A 24,157-nucleotide genomic window follows, 5' to 3' on the forward strand; every position below is an offset into this window, starting at 1 on the left:
ACCATTCATACAAATAATATGTTTTTTTATGTATTCAAGATTACATGGCTTTGCCTCTTTTATTATGGAAGCTCCATTGACTGAACCAGTTTGTTCATTCTAGAATTACTTTTCATTTTCTAGCAGCTTCTAAATCTGAAATTGGAGTGCATTTAAGAAGGGCATGTTGTGTATACGTAAGGCATCAAGGTGCGAAATTGTAGAGAGCGGCCGGGAGGATTTCCAAACAATAGACTTCCATTATCAACATTTCAAATCGCTGATCCATTGCACAAAACAGAGGCAGCTTGTAGACAGTTTCTACAACTCACTTGGTCGAGACTCCAAATAAATCAGTTATGTTTGGGGAAAAACATTGGTATGTAATATGACCATTCAAGGAGCACAATATTAGAGCATATGTGTAATGGCCATATCTAGTACTTTAGTTAGTTAAGTTAGTAAGTACATTTTGGAATAAGATCAGATTACTGATTTTTAGTCTAGTTTAGATTTTTAATTAGTCTATAATTATGGAATATGAAGACTCACTCACTTCATGTACTCGCATGAAAGATGTATTTTCATAAAATGAAGTTAATCGCTATGTTGCACGGGAACCGTTCCTGAGAGCTGGGAAACCCGTTCCGGTGGTTCCCACGCTCCTTGGAACTTTGGAGCTGCACAGGAACGTTCCGTTTTCTGTGGGAACGGCAAAAGAAACTTTGGACGGTTTCCGGAACTGGTCAGGGTTAAATTTGCAACGCTCCAGCGTTCCCATGTGCAAATTGGAATTGGCAGCGGTCTTTTAGCTATGACAGCTAGTTTCGAACCAAACATCCCTGTATGGTTTCGGTGGAAACTGCCAGCGTGATATGAAAATTGGCTATTTAAATTCACTAATTTAATAATTTTCCCTTTGAATTCACCCACGAAATTGCAAAATTTAGTAATTGAATTCAATATAGCAAGTCAAAAATACGTAAACCCCAAAGAAAAACGCAGTTGCTGTTACACACTGTATGATCAGAGAGAGAAATACGCACTTGTTATTAATAGACGATGCACTATTCGTCTTTCCACCAGTTTCTGTGGATATGAATGGGCGGGAATGTTTTTGGCGCCAAAAAAAACCCTTCAGTTTTTCCATATATGCTGGTTGCTACAGCTCTTTTCACTGAGAGCTTTAGTTGTTGTTTGGCGTTGAGAGCGGAGAGCTAAGTGCGTTGAGAGCGGAGAGCTGAGTGTGTTCAGAGCTAAGTGTGTTGAGAGTTGGAGCGCTGCCCTTCAGCAATAAACTACTTGTTTCGTTTTCATAAGTTCAGGTAAAAAAACAAATCAAGCCTATTTTATTTTTGTTTTTGTACATATTCGAGTTGTTTGGAAAGCGGAGAGATCATGTCTTAAACATTTACATATGTTTACATGTACGATGAAACATTTTACTCAAATATGTATGGATACAATGCAATAAATATCTGCAAATTCTTTTTCTGTAACTTATATTAATGTAATTTTAGTACAGGTTCACGTAAATATTCAAATATGTTCATGGATACAATGCAATAAATATCTGCAAATTCTTTTTCTGTAACTTATATTAATATAATTTTAGTACAGGTTCACGTAAATATTATATTTTTTTGGTAACATAGGAGACATATGTCAACGCTTATTTTTGATAACATATGTCAACACATATATCTTTTTGCTATGGCAACGGTCTTTTTATTATATTTTTTTGTCTTTTTGGTAACATATGTTAACATAAAAAAATATAAATAAGAAGGTATATTTTTTTAGTGGCATGAAGAAATATAAATAAGAGGAATTAAATATTTGAATATGTTAATTGTTTTAAAATTGTAATATTTTTTTTTAGTATTTTAATATATTTAATCATATTCTACATTTTTATTTGCATTTTTTAAAGTTTAGATTAAGATGAGTTTCTCTCTTGACAAGTTAATGATCAACATAGAAAAAATACACAAAATATTGCTAGCATGCAGAAATTAATTGTTATATTATATATAATATGTTCATCAACATAAACACATATTTTGTTTATAGTTTATATTGTCCAAATTAAAATTTTGTTATTAATATCTTTTAGTCTTTCTGGTAACATATGTTGACATAAAAAATATAAATAAGAAGGTATATATTTTTAGTAGCATGAAGAAATATAAATAAGAGGGATTAAATATTTCAATATGTTAACAATTTTGAAATTGTAATACTTTTTTGCTTAGTATTTTAAGATATTTAATCATTCTCTACACTTTTATTTGTATTTTATAAATTTTATATTAAAATGAGTTTCTCTCTTGACAAAAAAAACACAAACAAAATGTTTTAACTATGACAATTTTTTATTTTTATTTTTAATTTACACTTCTTCTTTAGTGGGATTGGATATTAATCATATATTTAATATTAGTAATGGTGCAAAATTAACTTACATAGTGTTTAATTTTTTAACTCATCTTTTCACAGAAACTTTAACCTTTAGATAAATTTCTTCTCAAGAATTTTTAAAGGTTTGGAAGGCAGAAGTGGAATAATATACCTAATTTGTTCTTTTACATATAAAAATGCTCTGTATAGTTTTTGGTTAAGCATTCTAGGTGCTTTTATTAAAATGCAGGTAAGACTATCATGATATGACCTCAACTTTGATGTTATAAGATAATTTGATTTATTTATTTTTAACTTACATAGCTATTTTATTTAGGTCGTAGATTTTTAATAATAAAGAAAATTCAATTATTTAACTCATTTTTATTTTTAATTTGATTTATTTATTTTTAACTTGGATATTTATTTTTATTTAGATGGTACATTTTTAATAATAAAGAAAATTCAAGTATTTAACTTCATTTTTAATTTCAATTTCGCTTCTATACATCAAATTGCAAAATAGTCTTCAATGTAATTAACTTATTAAGTTAAATACTTAAATACAAGAAGTAATTAAATTTGCAAATTGCAATTCCCTTAGGCTTTTAAACTTGGATAGCTATTTTTATTTAGATGGTAGATTTTTAATAATAAATAAAATTCAAGTATTTAACTCATTTTTATTTTCAATTTGATTTATTTATTTTTAACTTGGATAACTATTTTTAATTAGATGGCACATTTTTAATAATAAAGAAAATTCATGTATTTAACTTCATTTTTATTTTCAATTTAGCTTCTATACATCAAATTTCAAAATAGTACTGTAATTAAGTTAAATATTAAAATACAAGAAGCCATTAAATTTGTAAATTGTAGTTCCCTAAGATCTTTGGTGATGTGCAAAAGAAAATGGGAGTAAAATTTGACAATATAGAACCTTGGCACACTCACTCATGGGACCTCGTATTGAAGATCTGCAAAAAAAAATGCTCAATCTATTTTTCTGTTGTCTTGGACTTCTTCTCATCTCATTAGATGATATGTTGTTGTAGATATATTAATAATGGTAAAAAATTACCTTACATAGTTGTTCCTAGTAAGTATGAAAAGAAATAAAAAGTACTTGGGTGTAAGCCCTTAACCACTTAAAAGTTAGAGCAAAGATTAGTTTATGCTAATTTATTTCATTTTTTTTTTTTATGTCAATGCTTCTTTTTTATAATTAAATGCAAAACATCAAAGTTTTTCTATTTTGTTTTATTGGCATTATCCACATAGATAGTAGTCATTATCCACAAAGGTAGATATGTAAACCTTAGTGTGTTCTTTTTGTTAATCCTTATTGTTGGTTCAAATTTTGATTCATAAGTAGAACTTGACAGGTAAATTTGTGTCTTTGTATGTAAGTACAAGTTATTTTTTGATTTCTCATTGTAAATTTTGTTTATAATGTGTTTTTTTGTCTCTTGTATTAATCAGGAAAATCATGGAGGGTGGTAGTTCAATACCAACAAGTGAATATGAAATTTCTCCTCTTCCTCCAATTCCAAGTGGTCAAGTCCAACAAAGCACAAACCCCAAGAAACCCTTGTTAAAGTTTGTGAAGAAAATTACTAAAAACAAGAAAAAGAATAGTGGTGGTTGTGAAGAATGGATGTGCACATTGTGTAACCATGTGTTTAAAGGAAGCTACACTAGGGTGTGGCATCATCTTCTATCCCTATCCGGTGATGGTGTAAAGGGTTGTACATGTACTGTTTTGAAAAGGATGGAGTTGACAAAGCTTCATATGGCTTCCCTAGGATCCAATGTAATGAACTTGGAAAATGATTGTAATTTTAAAGTACCAAGATCTTCTTCCCATGATATGGAAGATTCAATTAATGAAAATGCATCAAACCAATTTAAGTCTGTGGGGGGGTCTACTTCTGAGAGGAGTAAGAGGCCCGCTAGTTTTGCTCAGGAACAAATTTCTAAAATCTACAATGTAGTACATAGGGATGAGGCTGATGATGCTATTGCCGATTTTTTTATGGCAAATGGAATTTCATTTAATGCTACCCGTTCTCCACATTACAAAGAAATGGTGCGAAAAATCATAGCTGCTGGGCCAGGATATGCACCTCCAAATTACAACAAAATGAGGACATCATTGTTAGATAAAGGGGTGACAAGAATGCAGGGGCTTATGGGCCCCCTTAAACAATCTTGGATTTATTCAGGATGTTCAATAGTTATGGATGGTTGGACAGACATTCAACAAAGGCCATTGTTGAATATTATTGTTACATCTCCCGCTGGGCCTTATTTTTTAAGAGCAGTTGATTGTAGTGGGAAACTAAAGGATGCTACCTTCATGTTTGAAGTATTGAAAGAAGCAATTGATGAGCTTGGTCCTTCAAATGTAGTACATGTAATCACAGATGCAGCGCCTGTTTGCAAAGCAGCGGGTTTGATGGTTCAAAGTCGATATAGGCATATCTTTTGGACTCCTTGTTGTGTACATGCCTTGAATAATGTCCTCAAAGATATTGGCAAAATTTCTTGGATTGCAAAACTAATTTTAGATGCAAGAGATGCACAAATGTACATTTGCAACCACCATGCCTCTTTAGCAATCTATAAGATGTACTCAAGGAAGAGGTTTTTGAAACCTGCAGAAACAAGATATGCTACATACTTCATTCTTCTTCAACGTATGGTTGAGGTGCATGCATCCTTACAAGCCACCGTTGTTTCCCAAGAGTGGAATGCGTGGTCTGAATCTAAATCAATGCAGGCAAAGAAGATAAGAGAGCAACTTCTCAATGATGATTGGTGGTCTGATTGTAAATATGTTGTTTCTTTCACAGCTCCAATTGTGGAATTGATTAGGTATGCAGATTCTGATTCCCCCACCCTTGGAGAAGTTTATGAATGTATTGATAGCATGGTAGGCAAGATAAGGCACATCATTCGGGATAGAAACCCCTCTTTGGAGTTCTTCAATGAAATTCATAAGATAATAGGGAAGAGATGGATCAAACTCAATACCTCTCTTCACATGGCTGCTTATGCCCTTAATCCAAAGTGGTATATGGAGAGACCAAACAGAGTTCTACCCATTGATGATGAAGAAGTGAAACAAGGCTTTCTTGATGCCATATGCAAAATCTATACACCTAATGAAGCAACTGTAATGCGGGAACAATTTATTGATTTTGCTACCTTAAACCCTTCCAAATTCTCTCAAGATGCAAAGGTGGACATAAACATTTATGCACAAAGGAATCCCATTGGATGGTGGAGAATGTATGGGGGGAAAGCCCAAGATCTTCGAAATCTTGCCTTACGCTTGCTATCTCAAGTTTCTAGTTCATCATCAGCTGAAAGGAATTGGTCTACTTATAGTTTCATTCACTCTGTTAAGAGGAATAGGCTTACCTCTAAGAGAGCAGAGAAATTGGTTTATATGCATAGTAGTCTTCGACTTTGCTCAAGGAAGCTACCTGAATATTTAGATGGCCCTGCAGCAAGATGGGATGTTGATGCTGAGGAGGCTTCTCAGATTGATGATGATGAGGATAATCCTTCACCAGATGCAGGTTTAGTTGGCATACCTTTGGGTAGCATTGCAGGCGATCTTGATATTGATGATGGTGATGATGAAGTTGGAGTGCCTAGCGAGGCTCAAGGTTATATGGATAATCTTGATGTTGAAGATTTCACTTTATGATCATGTTCAACTTTAGTCTTTAATGTTCTGTTTTGGCCATTGAGCATTTTTGGACCATGTATTACTTTGCCACTTTGGGCATCTGTCATTTTTGTTTTACTATGTACTACATTGGGCATGCTAGCAATATGAATATTAATATGATGAGTTCTTTTATTTTCACTATGTTTCTTAAATTCAAAAGAGTCTCTTGAATCATTTGCATTTTCAAATTTTCATTTTTGAATTTGATATTCATATAATGAATTAAAATTTTAAATTAATTTTAATATTTGAAATATTGTGATATATATATATATATATTATTACCGCTCCCAATTAGCCGTTTCCTGGAAAATTTGGGGAAACCTCTAGCCGTTCCAGACACCCGTACCCAAGTTCCCAACGTTCCCAAGTTCCAGAAACTTGTGCAACATAGAGTTAATGTTATTCACATGGTTCTCTCTCTTATATTGTTGGTGTACTTGTTTCCTGCTACTGTTGTATGTATTTACTAACTTATCCTGCTATGTCCGAGGTTAGGTTTTGCTTGTTAAGATGCACTTAAAGTGACCTAGGTTTTATTCCCTCTAGTTTCACATTCCAAACAAGACCACAGTAACTTGGGATTACATAGAGTTGCAGAAGCACTTCACATAGAAGAGGTGTTCAATGCAACACTTAGAATCTGTCATGAAAAAAACAAGATGGAATAATGCTCATAAAAGAATATTAAGAGATATGAACTAAAAGAAAATGACTCATTGAAATGCATAGAGATAGAACAAATGAACCAATCATACTTTCAGCATAATGGTAACAAAGAAATTTTCAAAGAGATTAAAGTTCAAATCCAATAAATAGACCATAAGAGCTAGAATGACAGTTCTACATAACATGAAAAATTCTAAAACCTTAATTATCTAATAGTAAAACCAAATGCTAACTCAAATATTCTAACATGAGAGGGGACTTAAGCAACAAATGAACAACAGAAACAAATATAGTACAGAATAATAAGGGTTCCAATGGAATAGGCTCCAGAATAGTCTTTTGAATATGACAGACTAACAAGCAGTAAAGAATTGACTCAAGACCCATTACAAATTTTATATGTCGGCACTTCTTCTAGTCTGTTCTTCACAATTTCCAAATTTTTAATTGCTTAGTGTTCTTTTTGGCTGAATCCAAATCCTAGATGATTAATGGATTTCGCACAACTATTTGACATGTTAACATATATTTTCTTCATAGTTACTTCCTCACATCCAGGTCATGTCCACAATAAAAACTTTCAAATATATATCTAACACCAAAAACTGGTACATAAGGTGCCAATTAGAAATCCTGTATCCCCTTGTGGTATCATAACATTAAAAATTTGGTTTAAATTGTACTAATTTTCCATCTGCATATTATCACTTGTTAAAGGCCAAGTAATCTTTAAAAAGGTGTACCATAAAAGATGTGAATGTCGGCAATGCCCTCTAACTTTCTGGAAGTAGAAACTTCTTATCTAACCATGTCAGTTAAGGATACATACCTGCACCTAAATCATCCACATTTTCTTCTCTGTCAATGTCAAAATTTGAGTTCCTTTGTAGAGAAGATCCCCTCTGGGAGTAGGACCGAGCAGAATGAGTAGTGGAATCCAAAGCCAGTACAACTGCTGCCAGATTGTCCATGCTTCCTCTGTCAAAAGCAGCATTCACCATAGCCAGAGCTAACGCATGTACATTGGCTGGTAAATGCTCTGTTGAATGATTATTTTGCCGTTGTGCCTCTAGAAGCAGATTGCAGATATCTTGTGTATTCATCTTCTCAAAGATTCCATCTGATGCAACAACAAGGTAACTATCATTGCTTGATAAGCGTTGCCAATCTGTGACCTCTGGTTCAGAAATCACCCCATACCTGAAGCCATCAACATTAGGATGTCAAGCAATTTCAGAGAGAACAATATAACTTTTCACTTCCAAAACTCTCCCTCTGAGCAACCAATATATATAGGAAACTAGCATCCAATAGAAAATACATCAAAGAAAATAAAATAGAGCAGGTTATTCCATCCTAAACTTCGTAAAGGAAGCAAATACTTAGCAATTGATTTAATAGACTGTAATATCCCAAACGGGATATTTGGCTAATTTTGCAGAAATCTAACTCAACCCCAAATTTCTCCATAAAATTACCATTCAATTAACAGAAGATTGCCATGTAAAATATAACAAATAGAATGCATGCAATTCAATAATATGATAAGCAAAATGTTAAATTTAGCAACTAGGGCCAAACATCACTTTGGACAGAGCTTATGAGGCATCTGATATTTTTCTTGGATTCCTCTTTCCAAGAGGTGTAGGATTGATCTAAATATCATCCCATTCTGACATGTACAAATGAAGTTATGAATTTATTTTGATTATGGACAAATTGTCAAGGTCAGCCAGCGATCAAATTAGCCTCCTCCAGCGTTCAATGTTGCATATAAATACAAGGTGCCTCCTCCTCATTTTGGCATCTCATCTCATTCATCTTTCTCTCTCTCATCTTGATTGGGTACGGATTTTTGGGCCTCTCTCTCTCCACACGTGCAAAAGGAAGACTGTCTTTTCTAGTTGCTGCGTTGACTAGATTTGACTGAAATTTCAAGAGGCCGAAATTTCAGGAGGCTGACTTTGACCAGCATTGACCCTGTTTGACTTCGGTTTTGTGAGGGAGACTTCTGTTTGGGCAGGCCGCTGTTCTGGGCACAAAAACCAAGGCAGTTTGACCCCTGCATTGACCAGCATTGACTGCCCTAATTCAGGTTGCTGCGTTGACTTTTGTTGACCATATTTGACTAGTTATTTTCATACTGTTTTGGGCTGCATTATCTTGCTGTTGGAGGCCAAGTTGACCAAGGTTGACCAAGTTGTTTTGGAGGTCAATTTTAGCCCTGTTGACCAGCGTTGACTTTCTAGTTAGGGCTTTATGTTTCTGCTGTTTTGAATGATCAGTTTGGACAAGTGAATATTGTAAATTGTACTCTCTCTCTGCTGAACTTTTGAAGAATTATAAGAAGAATTGATCAAGGGTTTCCCCACATTGGAGTTTGTCCCTGGCTAGTGCCATATCTTGTGTCCTCGTGTTGGCTTGTCTTCTAATGTTATTGTTTATGTTCTATCTGCATTTTACTATCATGTTGATGTGATTGCTATACTGGATATGATATTGGGCTAATAAAGAAAATTGAGATAAAATTGCTCTAAGAATACAACATACCATTGTTATCCTAAAATTAACATGGAAACAGAGCTGAGGTGAAGACAAAGCCCAAGCAAGAGTGAAGAGCAATCACTAAGAGGAGCAATCACTGATCAAGAACAAGTCTCAATGGCCTCCACATCCTACTTCAAGTCTGATGATAAGCTTCGTGATAATGTTGATTTGAGGTAGCATCGGATGTGCTCTAGCCACGAAAATTGGTGGAGAGGCTAAGGCACATGAGATCTCCAATACCCAGAAAGGGTTTGGGAGGATTCTAAACAGTTTCGGAGATATTTAAATAATTAATATTTTTTAATGGAGTCCTTCAGTCTAAACTTTAGAGAAAACAAAATATTAATGTGAATTAATATAAAATTGTGTTAGAATGGTCCAAAAGTCATGGATCAAGCCAGAGTTAATCTTAGTCGTTGATTAGGAACTTAATCTCGATCGTTGATCTGTCAACGAGAAAAGTATAAGAGGAGGCTTGAAGGTCACTTGGAGAACACACTGAGGGAGACCAGTCAATTCAATTTCCGGAGCGGGGTTAGCTGAGAAATTGAACTAGTGGTCTGGTGAGTAGTCAAGAGGGCAGAAGCTGGAACTACCGGGAACAGTCGGAACTGCCAGGAATTGCCGAAACAATCGGGAAAGCTGACGCATAGGGCAGAAGCCCGAACTGCCGACTGCCAAAACAGTCGGGAAAGCTGACGCAGAGGGCAGAAGTCGGAACTGCCGGGAACAGTCGGGAACGCTGACACAGAGGGCAGAAGCCAGAACTGCTGGGAACAGCCGGGAACTGCCGAAACAGCAAGGAAAGTTGACGAAGAGGGCATAAACCGAAACTACCGGGAACAGCTAGAACTGTCGGGCACTACCGGAATAGCCGAGAAAGCTAACGCAGAGGGCAGAAGCCGGAACTGCCGAGAACTGCCGAAACTGCCAAGAAAGCTGACGCAGAGGGCAGAAGAGGTGACACAGAAATAGTCTGGGTTAGCCAGTCTTGTGCCGAATCAGCCGGAATTCTGCCGGGTGAAGTGAGGTAAAACTCACTTAGATTTTCCGCCAGTATTTTCTTTGTAAAGGATTGCTGGATGAGCATCCTAGATTTGTATTCAAATATTTCTCCTGCATAATAATAAAATCCTCCCTTGCTGCACCGGTTTTCCCACATTGGGTTTTTCCGGGGACTGTTGTCCAAAATATCTGTGTCAATGTGTTGATTCTTGTGCATATGTTTGTTTCTGTACTACGATGTGATATATGCAGCAGTATTTATTTTAATGTTTACTGAAGTAATTTCATAAATAACTTATTGAGGAATAAGTAGGAAAAGTAAATCAATTGCTGCAGCGATAGAATTTTCACAGATAAGTTTGATTATCATGCATGGAAGAGGTCTCTTGATTTGACTTTAGAAGAGCAAGATGTCATGGATTATGTGCAGGGAAGGATTCTAGAACCTCATTCAAATGCACCGGCTTCTGCTAAGACAAAGTACAAGAAGGGTGAAGTCAAAGCCAAGAAGATCATCAAGGATTCTATTCATAAGCACTTAGTTGCTTACATCTCCGATTTGAATACATCAAAGGAGATATATGACAGGTTGGTTGGCATGTTCAAATCTAGCAATGCAAATCAATTTTTTTTCCTCAAGAACAAGTTGAATGATATAAAGAAGGGAAAAGGTGAGGATATTCAATCCTACTTCATGAGGATTACCGAGATCAAAAATGATCTTCTTTCGATTGGTGAAGCTATTGCTGACAGGGAGCTCACTCTCATTGCCCTTGGAGGTCTTCCTCCCGAATGGCATGTGTTCAACACTATTATTGAAGAATTGTTGACTAGATGTTCTCAAAAAGAAACAAGGATGATGGAATTGGAGATGACTTCGAAAATGAATAATCCTACTGCATTCTCCGCTCATGTCAAGAGGAAAAACAATGTAGGTTCAAAGAAGCAAAGTCAAGGAAATCGGGATTCAAAAATGGAAGGAAGGGAAGATGCTTCGTTTGCAACAAGTTTGGTCACTATGCCAGGGAGTGTCCAAATAGAAGGGACACATCTCATGATGATGATCACAATCATTCCAAGGGCAACAACAACAATCAAAGGAATGGCAGGTTCAACAACAAAGGGAAAAGGAATGCTTCCGCTACTCAACTTGGAAATGATCAAGCTTCTAAAAGAACAAGAAACTCCAAGTATGATGAGTCTAATGTTGTAAATTCTAAGCAAAAGGAATTTTATCTTATATCTACCCTCTCTACTGCCTCTCCTCTGGATACTTTGGGAAATTGGTTGATTGATAGTGGTGCCTCAAGGCACTTCACCGGGTACAAGGAAGCTCTTTCAAATCTGATAGAGAAGGATACAAATTTGGAAATTATCCTTGGAGACAATGCCACCTATCTCGTGAAGGGAGTTGGGAATGTTACCCTTCAATTGAATCAAGGTAACACCGTTCATCTTCAAGAAGTACTATATGTACCTGATCTAAAGAAGAATCTAGTGTCTATCTCGGCGATGGAAGACGAAGGATTCAAGGTGGCATTCATCGATAGAAAGGTGCGTGTGTGGAAAAAAAATTCAAAGAAGCATTTACTCTTGGATTCAGGGTTGACAGTTTATATCAAGTTGGAGGAAATCCACTGGGAGCCATGTCTTGCGACACATCTCTTCAATCTGAATTATGGCAGCAGAGGTTTGCTCATCTTCACTATAAGGCTCTACCCGATGCAAGGAAGATGGTTACAGGTGTGCCCGAATTCAAAATAGAGCATGAAGGTGTATGTCAAGGATGTGTCGAGGGAAAACATACAAGGGGACCATTCCCCTCAAGTGATAGCAAGACCATAGATATTTTGCAATTGGTTCATTCTGATCTATCTGGTATGTTGCATGTGACATCATTAGGACAATATTTATATTATGTTGTGTTTGTGGATGACTTCTCTTGCAAAACTTGGATATATTTCTTGAAGAAGAAGGACAAAATATTCTCATGGTTCTGTGCCTTCAAAGCCTTGGTGGAAAATCAAATAGGGAAGAAGATCAAGATATTGAGGACCGATAATGGAATCGAGTATGAGTCAAATGAATTCAATGACTATTGCAGGGAAGCTAGCATTAAAAGGGAGACTACTACTGCATATACTCCTAAGCAAAATGGTGTTGTTGAAAGGAAGAATCGTTCCATTATAGAAGCTACTCATGCCATGCTTCATGATCAAGGACTTTCAAAGTTCCTATGGGGAGACGCTGCCAACACTGTTGTGTACGTTCAAAATCGATGCCCTCATCAAGCATTGGACTGCAAAACTCCCGAAGAAGTTCCCACCGGTAAGAAACCTGATGTTTGTCGTCTTAGAATTTTTGGTAGTCCCGTATACTTTCATGTGCCGAAACAAAAGAGAAGTAAATTGGAGGCATCTGGGAAAAAAGGAACTTTTGTGGGCTATGGTGAAACTTCTAAGGCATATAGAATCTATGTGCCTGGTCAAAGAGAAGTAGAGTTGAGTCATGATGCCACCTTCGATGAGGATGTTGCCCTAAAAAAGATTAGCAACTTTCCTATTGTAAGAAGGAAGGACAAAGAAGCAGATGCAGGAAATCAGGGAGATTTGCAGGATGAGCCGATGCCCGATGTTGAAGAACCGATGGATCCCATTGATCTTCTTCCTCATGAGCCCTCCTCCTCCAAAAGGAGACCCTCATGACTGAGATGCCAAGAGACATGTTGCACCAAGGGGGACATTTCCTGAAAGCAAGAAGCCTAATAGGTACCAAGGGTACTTAACTGCTATGAGCACCATTATTTAGTTTGAACCTTGCTCATTCGAAGAAGCTGTGAAGCAACAAGTATGGAAGGATGCTATGAACGAAGAGTACGAGTCAATTATGAAGAATGATGTTTAGGATGTGGTCCCTAGACCCCAGGACAAATCTGTTGTCACCTCTAAATGGCTCTACAAGATCAAGCATGGTGTTGATGGAAGTGCTGAGAAGTTCAAGGCCAGATTTGTTGCTTGAGGCTTCTCTCAAAAGGAAGGTGTAGATTATGATGAGATATTTGCACCCATTGCTCGCTACACCACCATCCGTTCAATTATAGCCTTTGCTGCCTCGCAAGGATGGAATCTACACCAGATGGATGTTAAGACTGTCTTCGTGCATGGTTCACTTAAGGAGGAAGTCTATGTCGAACAACCTAAGGGGTTTGAAGTTCAAGATCGTCAGACACATATATGCAGGTTGAAGAAATCCCTCTACGGATTGAAGCAAGCACCCCGGGCTTGGTATGAGAGGATCGATAGCTATCTGATGAAAATGGGATTTACAAGAAGTAAAGTTGATCTGCACCTTTACTTTAAGGTTGAGAATGATAGACCTCTCATCTTGGTACTCTATGTGGACGATCTCTTTCTGACAGGTGCAGACCCTCTTATTCATCAATGTAAGAGAGAGTTGGCTTCCGAATTTGATATGAAGGACCTAGGACTGATGCATTACTTCCTGGGGTTGGCAGTCTAGCAAAAGCAAGGGGGGATTTTCCTTTCTCAAGGAAAATATGTTGTGAAGCTACTTGAAAGATTTGGGATGGTGGATTGCAAGTCTGTGACTACTCCGATGGAACTTAACTTCAAGAAGTTATGCGGAAGTGTTGCCAGGCCCGATTTAGGAAATCTTTCTGAGTATTGTCAACTAATAGGGGTCCTGATGTTCTTGGTGAACTCTCGTCCGGACATATGTTTTGCAGTGAACACATTGAGTCAGTTTGTGGTCGAGCCTCATCATATACATTGGATTGTTGCCAAGAATCTCTTAAGATATCTCTGGGGCACAGTCACTTATGGACTGAGATACACTACCGGGAATGTGAGACTCCATGGTTACTCTTATGCAAACTGGACTGGCAGTGTGGTGGATCGCAAAAGCAGATCAGGATGTTGCTTCTCTCTAGGTTCTGCTTCAATATCATGGATGCGCAGGAAGCAGAAGTCGGTTACTTTAAGCACCGCTGAGGCTAAATACATTGCTGCTAGTTTGGCCTCCAGTGAAGTTGTCTGGTTAAGGAAGCTCTTTAGTGAGATGTTTGGACATGTGCTGGATACCACCGTGATCTTCTGTGACAACTAGAGTGGGATTCGTCTTTCTGAGAATCTTGTGTTTCATGATTGTTCCAAGCATATTGATATCAGGGACCACTTTATCCGAGATATGTTACAGCGGGGAGCAATAAGGCTCCATCATATTGGGACCTGTTGACCACTGGAGTGGCACTTGATGATTATATAAAGACTCCATGCCCAAAGATGTACCAATGAACACTTGTACCATCAGATATCATCAGTCAACAGAGTTTTTAAACACTACTATTTTCTCATTATCTTTCTTGTACCCAGATTCCACACCCTACGGGGAATTGTAATAAGTGATACTAGTAATGATGAGTTTTGAGTCTGTAATAGGCATAGGATGTTGGGACTCGATGTTCAAAATTCGGAGAACCCAAAAAAAAAATTCAAATTCATTCAAGTTCAACGAACCTGATAGTCGAACCTCAAATTCAAACCTCAACGAATTCGAACCTAAAGACGAACCTAAAGACAAATTTTATAATTTTTTTTAATTTTTTTGGAGTTCAAGGTTAGATTTCGAGCGATTTTTGTCAGCTATTTTAAGGTTTATGAGAAAAACCATGGGAAACACATGGTTTTCTCTTGTTCCACTTCCCATCAATTAGTTTCCCGCGGTGGCCACTGCTTGGCTTTATTTACCATGGTTATCAATAGATTTTCACAAGCCAACTTCAGTCTGAGTGTACTCGCTCTGTTATGCTCAGTGTCGCTGTTGCGTGTTGTATTCTCTGCAATTTCCTGAATTCAATTTCTAGACGCTGCTTGTCCCAGCCGCCCAGAGCATGAAGTTAATAGTGGTCGTGATTTGTGGCTCGCGGGTGCTTACTGCTACTCATATAGTTTTATTGATTGATTTTGATTTTTTATTATTTTATGTCATATATATATATATATATATGAATATGACATAAAATAATAAAAAATCAAAATCAATATAGTCAAACTTAATGTCGCACCTCATACAAACCTCATCGGAAAATTAAAATTCAAATCGAACTTAATTGTTTCTGAACTTGAATTCGAACCCGAACCGTGTGACATAGAATCTAGGTAGTCATTTTTTAATTTTTTAGATTTTCCGCACTGCGGAAATTGCAATAAAAATTGTATTTGTAATGTAATAAGTGATGTCTAGAGAAGTGTATGGGGTATGAGTAATTAAATGTGCACCTCTCACCTTCAACTTTCTACTATGACACACTTTGAGGGGTTAAAAATGTGTTTTAAACCCTCAAAATCCACTTTTCCTAAGTTTAGTGGGAAATCTATAAATTAATTAAGCCATAAATTAAATAAATGAAAAAAAATAAATATCCACACATGCTAAATGTTTTGGAAATGAGGTGGAAAATTATGGAGGAGTTAAAGTGAAGTCTCAAAGTGATGTGGACTCCTAAAATCAAGGAAAGGACATGTGCTCAAATAAAATCGAATTTCTAACATTAAATGAAAAAGTTGCTTACTTGGGAATTCAAATTTGTGAAGTTAATGCACATTTGGGAGGATTTGGGAGAATATTTTGCGGAGATTTTTGTGGGAAATTGTCCCCGCATGGGTTACCACCCATATACACTTGTCATTCCATCATAAAATTTGAATTTGGCACGTAAGGGAAGAAGAAAATGATGTCCACTTCTCAGAATTCGATTTTTACACTTGGCATTGGAGCTCCATTCAACAAATTCGAATTTCGTTTTGGGATTGTCACCTCATGCCACTTGTTTAATCACTTCTACATTGGGATTGGCTCTCATAGTTCTATATAATAGAGCATTGAGCTATCACTTGTATCATATTGTTACTAGTTATTGTGCTTGCGGAAGCGTTGATGTCTTGTACACTTTCAAAAATATCAATAAAGACTTTGGGGTTTCAATCATGAGGTGTTCCTCCTTTGGGAGCGTGATGAATTGTTGATCATTGGTATAATTCTTTTCACTCATGCTTTGATCTAATTTGTTTCCATATGCTCTTGTAGATTTGTTAATGTAGACTTATCTTGCATTGACATTTGATTTAAAAGTATGCTCTAGTTATAGAATGCTCTAGTTGGTTTTAAATAAATCTTTAGAGTTTCTTATCATTGTTTATTGCTAAATCTATATGGAAATAATTCTTGATTTAAGTTTTGTAGAGGGAACATTTTGTTGGGATCACAAAATCAAGCGTGAGGGGAAGTCTTTGAAGAGACCAACCCACTCTTGATACATTTTTAAAGGAGCTCTCATTTGTTCTTTGAGCCTTCATCGTCTTATCTTACAAAGTGGTTTTGCAGGGGTTTTGGCACATACCTTGTACACAAGCCGAGCACTTCTAAATTTAAATCTCTTTTAAAAAACATTGTACTTAATTTCTTTCATTTGCTATCTAAGAGCTTGAAGATGGCTAAAAGCACAAACGAGAGTTTACTCTCACTCTTTAGCTTAGCCTTTTGTAAATTATAATTGTACATATAAATTTTATCTTGTTGATTTTTTCACTAATACTTAACTTATTTTGCAGTCATTGTTTGGATTGTTTGCTAACTCATGTCACAAACACCACCTCTGCAAGATACCATAGGAAGACCTGTCATCATATTTTCTTTACATAGATTTTGAATGGAGTGATAGTTTAAGTGACCAAATTGCTCATGCCAAAGCTTGCTCACTTCATCATTATGAACAACAAATACAGAGAGAATAATTGATGACCCAAAGTTGTTAAACTTATACAACCTTGTAGAATCATCAGCAATGCCAGTAGCTAAAATCTGTCTAGGGTCTCTTAGGTCCTTAATTACAACATCATGAGGTGAAATTTCAACAGTTTTACCTTCACTTGAATGAGTTATCTGATATACAGATAGAAAGTTGCAGGGTAAGGTAGGAACACATAATACATCATTAAATTAACCATTTTCTAGATGAATAGTTCCCGTCCCTACAACACTAAGAGATCTATCATCACCAACATATATAGTTTTGGTGTTACAATCATTTAAAGAATAAAACATGGTTTTGTTTTTAGCCATGTGATAAGAAGCTCCAGAATCAATGAGCCACTCATGAGAATGAAGATACATTTAGTGCATAACCAGACCAAGATGCTTGACAACCACATGCAGAAAGTGTTATTCCTGAAGATGAAGTTGAAGTTGAAGTTGAAGAGTGCTCCAAATGGATGTTATGCTTCTTCATGGCTGCTTCCAAGGCTTCCATATTCTTAAAGCATTTGGATTCTAAGCGGCCATCACGGTTACAAAAGTTGCAATGTCTATCAGTCTTCTTCCCTTTGTTTTTATTTGCCTTATCATTTTGTTGAGTTGATTTTTCATTTCGAGATTGAAATTGGTTAGGACTCTTGTTTGGTTTAGGACCATTCTTTTTAAGATGTTGTTTCTTAGGATTCTTTGAACTTGGTTGTTGTTGGGCTGCTAAGGCTTTCTTAGAAGAGTTTCCAGTATCAAGAAGACCAAGATGTAAGAGTTTTTATTGTTCTCCTATTAAAGAACCACAAAAGGCATCAAAAGAGGGGGACTTGTAGGCTTGTCCTTGAGAAATAAAGGCTTCTCTAGTAGAATGGAAGGTGGAAACAAACACAGAGTAGGCTGATCTTAACTTAATAAGAATAGAATAGATAAAGCTACCATCTTCTTTCTTAACCTTAACACCTTCCAAGAGAAGTCTAAGGGTCTTGAACTTAGACAAAAACTCTTCAATGGAAGAAAAATTATTGGGGTTCAACATAAGCAACTCAATTTCGAGTTGATGGGCTCTAATTTCATTTTTAATTCAAAAAACATTACTGATCTTTTTCATTGCTTCGTTGGGGGTATCAATTTCTGCGATATGGAATCTAAGGTCTAGAGAAATAGACGTCCCTATCAACCCACGTGCTTGATCTTGCTTATTTTCCCATTTGGCTTACTTATCTTCATCTGAAGGTTTAGACTCTTGGCCTAAGGCTATTCTATAAAGACTTTTGCTTCTAAGTAAATCCACCATGTAGGATAGCCATTGAAAATAGTTGGTGTTGTCAAGAATAACTAGGCATGGTCTTTCCATTTTAAAATAAACTGAAGCTGTAGACGCTGAAATTAAGTGTTCCAATGGAAAGATCTCGAAAAATTAAACCAATGAAAAAAAAAAAACAGCTCTGAAAACGACTTCTGGATGAAGAAGTTATGGCTTTTTGAAGAAAAGTTGTTGAAGATGCCAACGAACCATGTGAATGTTTGGAAGTTGATGATAATGTTATATTTAAAAAAAAAAATCCCCCATTTTCAAACTTAATCTAATTAGCTCACTTTTAAAAAAATATTATTTTATGTAACCCACTTTTATAAATAAGTGTGAGTCACTTTTACAATGGTACTTTATGAGCTGTCCACTAAATTGTAACTTAAATAAAAGATAAAGTGACTTTAGAATTATAAGTGACTCACTTTTTATAATGGGTGAGAACACTTTTACATAAAGTAACTTTAAAACATAAGTTACATGTGCTTTTTGAAAAAGTAACTCAACAAAAAAAAAGCTTGAACCCAAGACTTTTATTCTCATAAAGTAACTTTTGACCAAGTGAGCTACTTTAAAAGGTTAGTAATTGTTGGAAATGAGGAAGGGGTTTTTTTTTTGCTTACTGAAGCTTTGGGATGCGTGCTTACTTGAAAAACCATTTTTTCCCTACAAAACAAAAAAAAACTCACACAAACCAAATGAACAAGCAAAAGTTTCCAAGCCTTACGGCTTAAAGTTAGATTTGGCCGGAAACTAAATATTTTCCTCAATGTTTCTGATTTTCCGAGATCACACTAAGGCGCAGCAAAAAAGAGCATACGCATGAGAAAAATCATTTCTTTCTGTTTCTGGGTTGCCCAGATTGCACAGCAAATAAAGACTATACCTCCAGATCTTAAAAATGACGTCGCTAGGGCTACCGAAAACCTTTTCACATGAAACGAAAGGGGTTCCTCACTGGAACAGATGCTCCTAACACAATAGAGTACTCCTCTCGGCCCAAAAGCGATCAGAAACAATAGATCTAGGAAACGACAACCGGATGCAGTTGTACTGGCTTCGGATTTGGATCACCAACAGATGCGGCCCTCGAATAACTCTGGTACCATGTAGGAATTTACTGGGTAAGTTCTTTAGCTAGGACACCAAAGAACACTGCTCACAAACAAATCACAAATCAGTACACGGTATTCTTGACGTGGTTAAAACCCTCAAAGAGGGAAACAGTCCATGACCTGAGCCAACACGGCCACTTCAGGCAATTTATTAATGTAAAAGAAAAAAAAATTACATAAGCTCCTCTCATGAACAGTCACCTAACAAATGAGCCTCCATGCTCTTTAAATAGAGATCATGGACCAATCGGGTGTTAAGCCACGAATCAAGTGTCGGTAATACCAAAGAGGGAATGAACCGTAGGATCACTTCATGTCTAGAACATATCATGACTGTCGAATTGTAAGTTACAAAAAGTACATACTAAAGAAACACACTTTACCTAACTATACACTAGACCAAGTTATACTTAATTATTTCCTATTTGTCGGAATATCCTAACATTTTTATTTTATTTTGGTCTAGTTAAAATGTTTACATTACATTACATTAATCTTTTTATTTAATTTTGTTTTTATTTTTATGTAATTTGACTTAATCAAAATGTTAAACATTACATTACAACATCTCTACCATATTGGGCTGGAAAGCGCCTCTCGACACAATCATAAGACTAGATTATGGTAACATCAATGTTCTTGGGAACATAAGTCACTTGTTTATGATTTGAATGATAAGGATATGCATACTAGTTGAAATGTCTACTTTTATGATTTGGTTGTCAATAAGGAGTTCTTGTGATCTAATCTCCCATAAACCTGTTTGTGGTGATATCTTGGTTTACTTTAAGTATCTGATTTCCTTCACATACGAAAGTTGCTTGGTTAATCGTTGGATCTTCACTTGAATTTTCGTTGTTTGAACTACAATTTTTTAGTGTCTTCACTTCAATTGGATTGGAATTGTTTTGAATCATGATATCATCTCGACCAGTGTTTGTTCCCTTTTCTTCAACTTTGGTTGTTTCATTTGAAGACTTTGATTTTGTAATAAGTTCTTATAATTTGCTCTCTAATGATTTCTTATCATTTTTAAGTTTCTTAATTTGAGTGAGTAGATTTTGATTGTGATTTCTAAGATGTAAGAGTTCCTCATTTTCTGAATCAACTTTATTTTGGCGTTCAAGCTTTTCATCTTTTAAATCTCTAATTTGTTCTAATAACTTTTGATTAAGGTGAGGAGAGTGTGAAAAATGAAGCAGGAGGATGTTGTAGACTATGAGCCGAAACTGGAACAAGGGGATCGAGTCTTCTCGGAGCCTTGTTTTGTCAGGGAGTGGGCTTCGGGAAGTGCCTCTGTGGATGTGGGTTAGTCCGCCTTTGCCGAGGTTTTTCAGAATCTGTCAGATGAGCAAAGGAGCAATAACGTTGCAACTCCAGTCCCTCGGCAACAGGTATTGGTAGAAGCGGTGGGCATCAGTGAGGTTTTGGGGTTAGTAGAGGGTCTAAGTGGAAACCCTCAAGCTCAGAGCTTGCCAACGGGTGGATTCGGCTATCCTTCGGGGTGGTGGAGGATGCAAGGAAAGTTGCTCAAAGAGCCTGGCATGTTGGGAAGGCACCGATGATCTTTCTTTTTTGGACACCTTTGTTCAATGCGACGAAGGAGAAACAAGAGGTGGCTCGTCTATTGGTAAGGCTTCGGGGACTATCCTTAAACTTATAGAACATCCAATCGCCAAAGGATCGGCAATCTATTGGGAAGTTATCTTGATCATGACAGGTCATTTGAAGTCACTAGGCAGTTCAAGATGGCCAGAATTTTAGTCAATATGGATCTTAGGAAGGGACTACCAGCGGAAATGAAGATCAAGATGGAGGAGAGGGGCTTGGAACCACAGCAGCTAGATTATGAAGGGGTGTTGTTCCGTTGTTCAAGATGCCATGATCACGGCCGCATAGTCAATGAATGCAAGACGAAGTTCAGCCAAAAGGAGGCCTGCATCCCGAAGTAGCAAGCGGTGGAGTTGGAGATAAGCATGGACGACCCAAAGCATACGTGCAACAAGGGAGGGGAGGAGGCAAGGCCAACCCAGTCAGCGTCTGTTATTGAGAACAGGAGGGAGGTAGCGGGCCGAGAATCTCTGGAGCCGAGGAGAAATGTAGGACTTCAGACGATGAAAGCCCCCCCCTCCCCTTGCAAGATAAAGTTCCAGAGCAACCTGTCTCTCCTGCATTTGGAGCAGTAGAAGATATGTTCCATGTCCTTTCTTCATCTCTTCCTATTTTCGCTAGCATGCAATTTTTGAATTTGTCTCATAAGAAAGTAGAGTCTCAGTTGTTGATTACTCAGTCGAAGGTGTTGGGGATAGGGGTAGAGAATGGAGGGGACGATGCGTATTCGGCCCAGGTGACGCCTATAAGATCGTCCGGGCAAAATGATTTAGTGACCTTGTTGCTTAATTTAGACTTGTCGCTGTCAGAGAGCTCAGAGGCGAGAGCTCTAGCCTACACCCTTCATTCGAGGCAAATTCTGGTGCCTCCAGATGATCTGGGGTCAAGGCTAGGAAAGTTGGAGCGATCATCCTCGGAAGGGAGGTGGAGAGGGAGTAAAGCTTACTTGGTCAAAACAAAAACAATGAAGCCAAAGTGGAGCTAGCGACAGGTAGACAACAGTCAATCAAAGGGACCCTTGGAGCAGTGCAAGCCCCAGTAATGGTGACTCAATGAAATTACTCTCATTTAATTGCAGGGGGTAGCATGCCCTCACAAAAAACGTGCTCTCAAGAGGCTAATAGAAGTAGAGAAACCGGAGGGGATTTTTCTTCAAGGAACTCTTGGCTCTGAGGAAGTTGTTGTAAGGGATTTGGAGGCTTTGCTCTCGGGATGGAAGTTCCTGGGGTCTGATGTTGCTAGAAGAATGAGAGGCACAGTCGGATAGAGGTGGCAAGTGAGGGCCTGGGACGGACATTCACTCTCCTCAATGCGTATGGGCCAAGCAAGAGTTTTGGGACTCCCTAATGAACAAAGGTTTAGTGAGATCCACAAGACTGATTCTAAGGGGGGACCTTAATTTTTTGCCGAGTGCAACAGAAACTTAGGGACCCAGGGCCATCCTGGATTAGCTGATAGATTTCTTCATCAATAGACTAGAAGCTAGCAGACTGGTGGACGTGGACTTAATCAAACACAAGCCTACATGGAGGAACAAGAGAACAAGGGATGACAGGATAGCCAAGAGGTTGGATCGCTTCTTAGTTAAAGAGGGACTCACAGATGGAAATTTGATGCTCAGACAATGGGTCTTTAATGGAGGGTTGTGGACCACTCCCCCATACTCCTAGAAGTGGTTGGAGGAACCACGAAGTCGTCGGGGCCATTCAAGTTTAATTCCTCTTGGCTCAAAGAGGAGTCCTTTATTGATTTGGTAAGGAAAGCCCAGAGCCCCTTTGAACCGAGAGTTTAGCGATCAGCGGCCCAATAATTTGAGGAGAACTTGAAAAGAGTAAAAAAAGAAAACAAGTGATGGGCCTTGGGTCAGAAGGAAGCAAGAACTAAGGAGTTACACAGATTGAGTTGTCGCTTAGGGAGTGGGTAGAGAGGCCTGAGGAAGGTTTTGGGTCTGTAGAAGATAAAGAAAGGGTCTTGGGATTGGAGAAAAGGAAGAAAGAAATTTTGAAATTGTAAGAGAAGGAATGGAGGTTAAAAAGCAAGGCAATTTGGATGTCAAGTGGTGATAAAAACACCAAGCTTTTCCAGGATTTCGCTAGAGGATGGAAGTTGACTAACACCATTTGGAGCATCAAGAATGAGGAGGGTCAAGAGGCGTCGGATTTTGAGGGCCTGACCGGTCTTTGTAAGGCCTACTTCGAAAATCTATTCAAGGCTCCAAAGGAAGAAAATATAGGGGAAGTAGTTCAGACAGCAATGTTGCTCCCGAGTTTTGTTGATGAAGAAGGGAATAGAGGGTTGATGGCCTCGATCACTAAAGATGAGCTAAAAGGTGTGATGTTTAAACTTTAAATTTCAAAGGGATAAGAGTGTTGAAATTTCTAAGTCTAACACATTAGAAACCTTACTGCATTATCTAGTTTATTTTCTCCTACTAGTTCTTCTTATTAACAGGTTATTTATAAATATAAATATTGAAAATAAACACAACTGCAGCCTTAACTCATACACAAATCAGCAACTGAAATACTGGGACAAACACACAAGGGACACCGTTATTTTTGGACAATCATCCCCAGAAAAACCCAATGCGGGAAAACCGGTGCAGCAGTTCTAAGGGTTTTATTATTATGCAGATTCTTGAGTACAACTAGGGTGTCGAAATGGCTCACCCAACAGAGATTGTTACACGGCAATAATACCTCTTCTCGGAGACAGATATTCAGCCTCTCAACTCTAGTCTGCCCCACAAAAATCCTTCCATCACTTCCTCTTGGCCCTGTGTCAGCCCTTCTAGCTTAAACGTAGCTCTTAAAGCCTCTGCATCAGCCTCCTGGCTCTCTACGTCAACTCTTGGCCCCTTTGCGTCACCCACGCAAGCCTCTTTACCTCTACGCAGTCCCCAGCTGCCTTTGCGTAGCTCTAGTTGCCTTTGCGTCAGCCTCTTTGATCTCTGCGCTG

The 24,157-nt window shown here is 37.5% G+C and overlaps 1 protein-coding gene across 4 annotated transcripts in view; it reads right to left on the reverse strand.

The window, feature by feature from the left end:
* The window catches only part of LOC149142747 (kinase superfamily protein), a 402,879-nt gene that overhangs the window by 354,545 nt on the left and 24,177 nt on the right, over positions 1–24,157 (reverse strand). For all 4 annotated transcript variants that reach the window (XM_089447805.1, XM_089447806.1, XM_089447807.1 and 1 more), the window contains exon 6: positions 7,623–7,993. In XM_089447805.1, coding sequence (XP_089303931.1) covers positions 7,623–7,993 — 371 coding nt within the window. The remainder of the gene's footprint in view (positions 1–7,622; positions 7,994–24,157) is intronic.

The sequence above is a fragment of the Pinus tabuliformis genome, chromosome X (genome assembly GCF_031772625.1).
Source record: "Pinus tabuliformis cultivar Carrire ecotype Pingquan chromosome X, CPIR1, whole genome shotgun sequence".
In the NCBI taxonomy this organism is placed as follows: Eukaryota; Viridiplantae; Streptophyta; class Pinopsida; order Pinales; family Pinaceae; genus Pinus; species Pinus tabuliformis.